General features: G+C 41.5%; 1 protein-coding gene across 1 annotated transcript in view; it reads left to right on the top strand.

Moving 5' to 3' along the window:
* Positions 1–6,552, top strand: part of LOC105895430 (zinc-binding protein A33-like) — an 18,419-nt gene that overhangs the window by 5,671 nt on the left and 6,196 nt on the right. Inside the window, exon 6 of the mRNA XM_031581383.1 lies at positions 3,790–4,077. Coding sequence (XP_031437243.1) covers positions 3,790–4,077 — 288 coding nt within the window. The remainder of the gene's footprint in view (positions 1–3,789; positions 4,078–6,552) is intronic.

The following is a 6,552-nucleotide window of genomic DNA, read 5'->3' as shown; positions in this document are numbered from 1 at the left end:
ACTGACCAAACTTCAGGATGACATTGTATCTATGAGAAGTGGGTCACTACTCCACATATGCTAGCTATTGACTTTTGTGATTATTATCTTATTGTTGTAGCATACACACCAAGGACATGTCATCCTTATGGACAGGGTAAGCTGTACTTACCTGATAACAGTGGGTGTTTAATACAGCATCATTTATTCCATTACCTCTCTTTTTTCCCCAGAACTACAAGAGCACAGTGGAGAGGTGAGTGATCTGCCTCCTGTCTCTCTCTTCTCTGTGGTTCTGAACCCAAACCCACAGCAGCACTGACTCCTGAATGTTATTCCAGAGCCCAGTGCACACTGCAGGATCCAGAGAGGGTTTCAGGACCTCTGATCAATGTGGCAAAACACCTGGGCAACCTGAAGTTCAGAGTCTGGGAGAAGATGCAGAAGATTGTTCAATACAGTGAGTATAGTTAGCATCTCTCTCTCTCTGTCTGTCTCTCTCCCTCTCTCTCTCACACACACACAAACACACACACAATCACACACGCACACACACAAACACACACACACACTCTCTCACACACGTGCCAGTGTTTGAGAATTCGTTTTTAAAAATGATAAACATTTGCTATCACAGTGCTCAGCTTCATATGGCACAGAATGCAGCAGTCAGGCCTTTAACCGTGACTCGGACATCTGAGCATATTTCTCCAACTTTAGAAGTTTTCTTATTTTGCCGCAGGAATCAATGGTCACAATGTTTAGAGCTGGAACATGCTGAGTACAGCATTATATTGTATTTTTGTATCAGAGTCTGTCCTGTCATCTGTGTGGTTGATTGATTTGTTAAGTGTACTCCTGTTCGTAAATGGTGCTGGTTACTGGTGTATAGGTATCTTTGTCCTGTCCAATGTTGACTAGTCTTGTCCTACTCTGATAGAGAAAGGTGTGATTCCAATTGCTGATTTCGTCCTCTGATTGTGAGAGGCTAAGCAGATTTGTAACTTTATTACAGTTGCTGATTTTTTTAATATTTTCAAATTTTTTTCTTTTATGTTCTTCACTGGTTAATACATCTATTGGGAATTTTGCTAGATTTAGATTTTTTTTTTTGTCAAGCCTTGATTAAAATACAAAACTTACTCTGCCTCTGGGGTTTAGTCAGACCCACCCGCACACGGTGACACCGCTCAGTCCTGTTACAAGCACCTTGGGCTATAGTCAGAAAGGTGCTAGACACATTAAAGTGTTGTTGTTGTTATTGTTTGTTATTCTTACAGGCACTGCTACTGTCATCACACTATTCATCACCATCTTCATTGTTGGAATCATCATAACTCATTAATTTACTCATCATTACTCACCTTTACCTTCTCACACATCACTCAGTGTTCAGCTCATGTGTGTGTCCTTTCTCTCTTCTCACACATCACTCAGTGTTCAGCTCATGTGTGTGTCCTTTTTCTCTTCTCACACATCACTCAGTGTTCAGCTCATGTGTGTGTGTGTCCTTTCTCTCTTCTCACACATCACTCAGTGTTCAGCTCATGTGTGTGTTCTTTCTCTCTTCTCAAGCATCACTCAGTGTTCAGCTCATGTGTGTGTTCTTTCTCTCTTCTCACACATCACTCAGTGTTCAGCTCATGTGTGTGTCCTTTCTCTCTTCTCAAGCATCACTCAGTGTTCAGCTCATGTGTGTGTGTGTTCTTTCTCTCTTCTCACACATCACCAGTGGTGGAGGAAGTACTGAAGTTTAGTACTTAAGTACAAGTACTACATCAACAATCCTACTTAAGTAAAAGTAAAAAGTACTTACTTTTAATTAATTTTCTTTTATTAAAGTATTAAAAGTAAAAGTACTCACACAATGGGTTGTCTCTCAATGTTTAGGCTGTGCCATTTTGATAAAGAAATAGCTACTGGTAATAAATGCCTCTACAGATGTCACTACTAGTAATAATTATAAGCAACAACATTTGTTTATTGGAAAGGTTGGTGTACTTATTGTGCCTACCGTCTGTAATACTGTTCACACTCTATCTAACAATTCTGCGGATGACAAGTTATCTATCAGGGATTATTTGCAAAGTTAATATAGGGTGACCAGACGTCCTCTTTTACCCGGACATGTCCTCTTTTCGAGACCTAAAAAATGCGTCCGGCAGGGATTCCAAAAACGTCCGGGATTTTGCCTCGTCGGATATTTGTTTTTCTCTTGGTCTTTCACAAACTAGTTATTACGTCCTTACAAGTTTTGGAAAGAGTATCTCCCTCACGTTCCACCTTCTTGCGCGAGCTCTGACTGTAGAGAGAACTGTCATTGGTCGACCGCCTTCCCAGTGTTGCCAGATAGGATTATTATCCTCCAAATGCGATCATTTTGTGCCTTTGATACTGTGATAAATGTAGCGTCAATTACGTGATGGCTTGCATTTGGTTGGTGACGTGATTGAGGATGTGAGACACCTGGACAGAAACTTTAAGAATGGCATGGTGGTGCGTAACCTCGCTGTTACAATACGATACGATACGCCATTTCCAATCTGGCAACACTGAGCACCTTGCTGCCTCCACTAGTTGCATAGTTTACAATAGTACATGACATCTGCATGTTAAAAAGATGTCAAAACTTCGTTGCGGGGGACGGGCCGGGGTCATCTGCATGTCCAAAAACTTCGTCGCGGGGGAGGGGGCGGGGTCCCGCGACAAAGTGTCCTCTTTTTCACAAACTCAAATCTGGTCACCCTAGTTAATACCATTAAGCCAAACCAATAAAGACAACATGTTATATCTTTAAATCTTTTATTTAATTGTAGACGTGTAAAAAAGGGAAACATCGAACATGAAAAACAAATGTAATTGTAAAAGGCAATTAAATGTAAAAGGCACGCTAGGTTGACATAGCTAACCTACCAGATTTATCTTACCACTACGTTAAATATATAATAAAGATACAATCATGTTATTTTGATGCTATTGCTGTATGTCAACATGCATTTCGCTAGATAACAAATATCATGTCAGTAACCGAATTAAATACATATATCAATATTCAAAAGTCAGGGACATTAACTTAGCATATCACTCTGCTTACCTCGATATGCTACTTTAAATTTGAAGGCAAATTCTTGAAGGCTAGCAACTCCTTTTTTTGAGGGAGACAGAAACTGCATTGAAACCTCCAGGAGTCATTCTTGGGGCCTTTGAACTCGAACATATCTTTTAAATAGGGCCAAGGGTGGCTCATATCAGAGGGCTCAGTTGAGGCTGACTCTGGATCCATGTTGAATAGGCAGTTAGTCAGGCTGTCTGTTGAATGTTCAGGTATACCAGGCAAGGCTACCGCTAGTGCTGCTGCCAAACGCGCACTCTGCTATCATTGGAGTTGATAGAGCCACCTGATTGGTTTAAACTTCCAAAACAGCAACGCAATCCATAGTTTTGTGTAGGCAACATTTTGGCGAAACTGTGTTCATAAAATGTAATGAGTAACAACACATATTGTAGAAATGTAGCGGAGTAAAAGTATAGATAATAACTGCAAAATGTAATGGAGTAAAAGTAAAAAGTATGCACTATTATTTTTTTCTTAAGTAAAGTACAGATACGTAAAAATTGACTTAAGTACAGTAACGAAGTAAAAATACTTTGTTACATTCCACCACTGCACATCACTCAGTGTTCAGGTCATGTGTGTGTCCTTTCTCTCTTCTCACACATCACTCAGTGTTCAGCTCATGTGTGTGTCCTTTCTCTCTTCTTACATATCACTCAGTGTTCAGCTCATGTGTGTGTCCTTTCTCTCTGCAGCTCCTGTGACTCTGGATCCCAACACTGCACACCCAAAACTCATCCTGTCTGAGGATCTGACCAGTGTGAGATGTGGTGATGAGAGACAGCAGCTTCCTGATAACCCAGAGAGATTTGATAAGGGTGCCAGTGTCCTGGGCTCTGAGGGCTTTAACTCAGGGACTCACTGCTGGGATGTGGAAGTTGGAGAGAATACATTGTGGAGTGTGGGTGTGATGACAGAGTCTCTCCAGAGGAAGGGAGACTTTACCTCCATGAGTGGAGTGTGGTTTGTGTGTTATAACGATGGTGAATATAGAGCATGTTCTACACCACAGCCCTCCACTCTCCTCACAGTGAAGCAGAAACTCCAGAGGATCAGAGTGCAGCTGGACTGGGACAGAGGAAAGCTGTCATTCTCTGACCCTAATAATAGCACACACCTACACACTCTCACACACACTTTCACTCACAAAGTGTCTCCATTTATCAGTGGATATCCTCTGAGGATCTTACCAGTGAAGGCTTCAATAACAGTAGAGCAGCACTGATATAGCTGATGATGTCTCTGTCTGGATCAGGACTGACAGTCAGAATCACTTATGACTACACTGATATGAGCCAATCATAAATCACTAATGACTAAACTGATATGAATCCCATGATATCTGTTCTGTGCACCAGCATGTCACACATTTTGATTTAATTCATGTTTAATTTGCTAACATTCTATGTTGAGTATCCACTGAAATAAGTGCTGAATGATGGTCCTTTATCACGTTCCATGACTGTGTCTATGTTGGTGTTTCTGCACTGTTGTCACAAGCACATTACAATATGAATCAGGAGGATATCTTTTAGGATCTATCCTTGAGCTTATGGGAACAGAACAAATAAACCTTGCTATTAAACCATTGCAATGCTTTTTCACATTTGATATTTCATCTTATTCATGTACGCATGGCTATGATTCACAGATAGTTATAATGGTCATTTGAACAGGCTATGGTACCTAGTGGTCAAAAGTCTGCATTTCCAGTCTCTCAAACTTGTGGACTTTAGTAATGGCAAGTAAACACACACACACACACAGAGAGAGAGAGAGGGAGATAATTGCTGTGGCTGTAATGTTAAATCATACACATCACGATGATTTATTTCACACATGTTGTGATTTCTACAAGAAGGGTCAGAGTCGGCTCTACTTCCTGAGGAGGCTGAGGTCCTTCAATGTCTGCAACAAATTCATGCTCATGTTTTAGGAGTCTGTTGTTGCCAGTGTCCTCTTCTATGCTGTGGTGTGCTGGGGAGGTAGCATAAGGAAGCGGGATGTGGGGCGACTGGACAGGCTGGTGAGGAAGGCGGGAGCTGTTGTTGGCACTGAACTGACTGCCTCACAACAGTGGCGGAGAGAAGGAGCCTGAGCAGGTTGCTGACTATCTTGGACAATAACCACCACCCACTACACAGAACTCTCAATAGACAGAGGAGCATATTCAGTGGCAGACTCCTGTCACTGTCATGCTCATCGGACAGGCCGAGGAGGTCCTTTGTCCCCAGGGCCAGTCAGCTATTTAACTTATCTTCTCTGCATGAGTCTGCCCACCCCATCTCATTATACCAACCCACTGTCCATCACTTTACTGGCTATACTAGTCCATTGCACAGACTTAACCTCTTCTACATCTCTTTGCACTATCCACACAAGCAGCACAAGAACATTTTCCTACACTGTCACAATCAATCATGCATATTGTACCATAGGGTCAGACCCATCCTTGTATCTGTTACCACCCCACTCCTTGTGAACATGTTCTCCCTATGTGTATGTCATTTGTGTATGTCATTTGTGTATGTTGTGTCTGTGAGTTGTATAAGTTGTATAAGCTACTGGATGTCCTAAAATGTCCCTCGGGATTAATAAAGTATCCATCTATCTATCTATCTATCTATCTATCTATCTATTTCTTATGATGTGTGAGGTGAAAGGTCAGGTCTGAACCTTGGTCTGAATATCTGTTATTTGAACATCAGAGACTACACAGGATCACTACACAGTAAATCATGTGGAATAAACATGCTTTCAATTGGTTTCATGTCATTCATAATAATTTGATGGTCATGGCTAGAAATCTATTTCACGTAGCTGCCCATATCAATGACTATCTGTCACTGAATAGAATCATAATGTAGTTGTCATCAGACATGTACCTGTCCTACTGGTTAATATTTCACAGAGCTCAGTATGATGTCACTGTAAAGGGGAGTCAGACAAACAGACTATTATTAGATTTCTTCTTGACTTTTCCTGAGATGGTGATTGTTAACTATAACTAACAGTAATCAGTGGAGGTCAGGCAATGGGAGTAACCTATCAGGCTCTATCTGCAGTCACTTTGATCTGTGTAATGTGTCTGGAGAGGAAGCCTGTTGACTCCTTCAACCGCTGTCATATACTTCATACATTTTTCAGTAGCCAAGGTGTCTTGGTAGCAGGCCATGCTGGAACAGCCAGGTCTTGAACTTGCCTGGTAGGCCTGAACTCTCTATCTTTAGCAGCCACTCCTCTGCCTGCTTCTCGGTCCTGGAAACACTGCCTCTGTCCTTGAGGGATGAATCATACCACTTGCCCAGGCATTTTATTGGGTTCTCCTCAATCAAGGGTGTGTCTTTATATTTGTGTTGGCCTATGTGCAGTTGCTGTAACATGTCTTGGAAAGCACACGGTGCATATGCTTGAAAGGTGCTATATAAATAGAGTTTATTATTATGAATAAAGTTTAT

This window comes from Clupea harengus, chromosome 2 (genome assembly GCF_900700415.2).
Source record: "Clupea harengus chromosome 2, Ch_v2.0.2, whole genome shotgun sequence".
In the NCBI taxonomy this organism is placed as follows: Eukaryota; Metazoa; Chordata; class Actinopteri; order Clupeiformes; family Clupeidae; genus Clupea; species Clupea harengus.
Note: the sequence above shows the minus strand (reverse complement) of the source record. Positions and strands in the feature narration are given on the sequence as shown.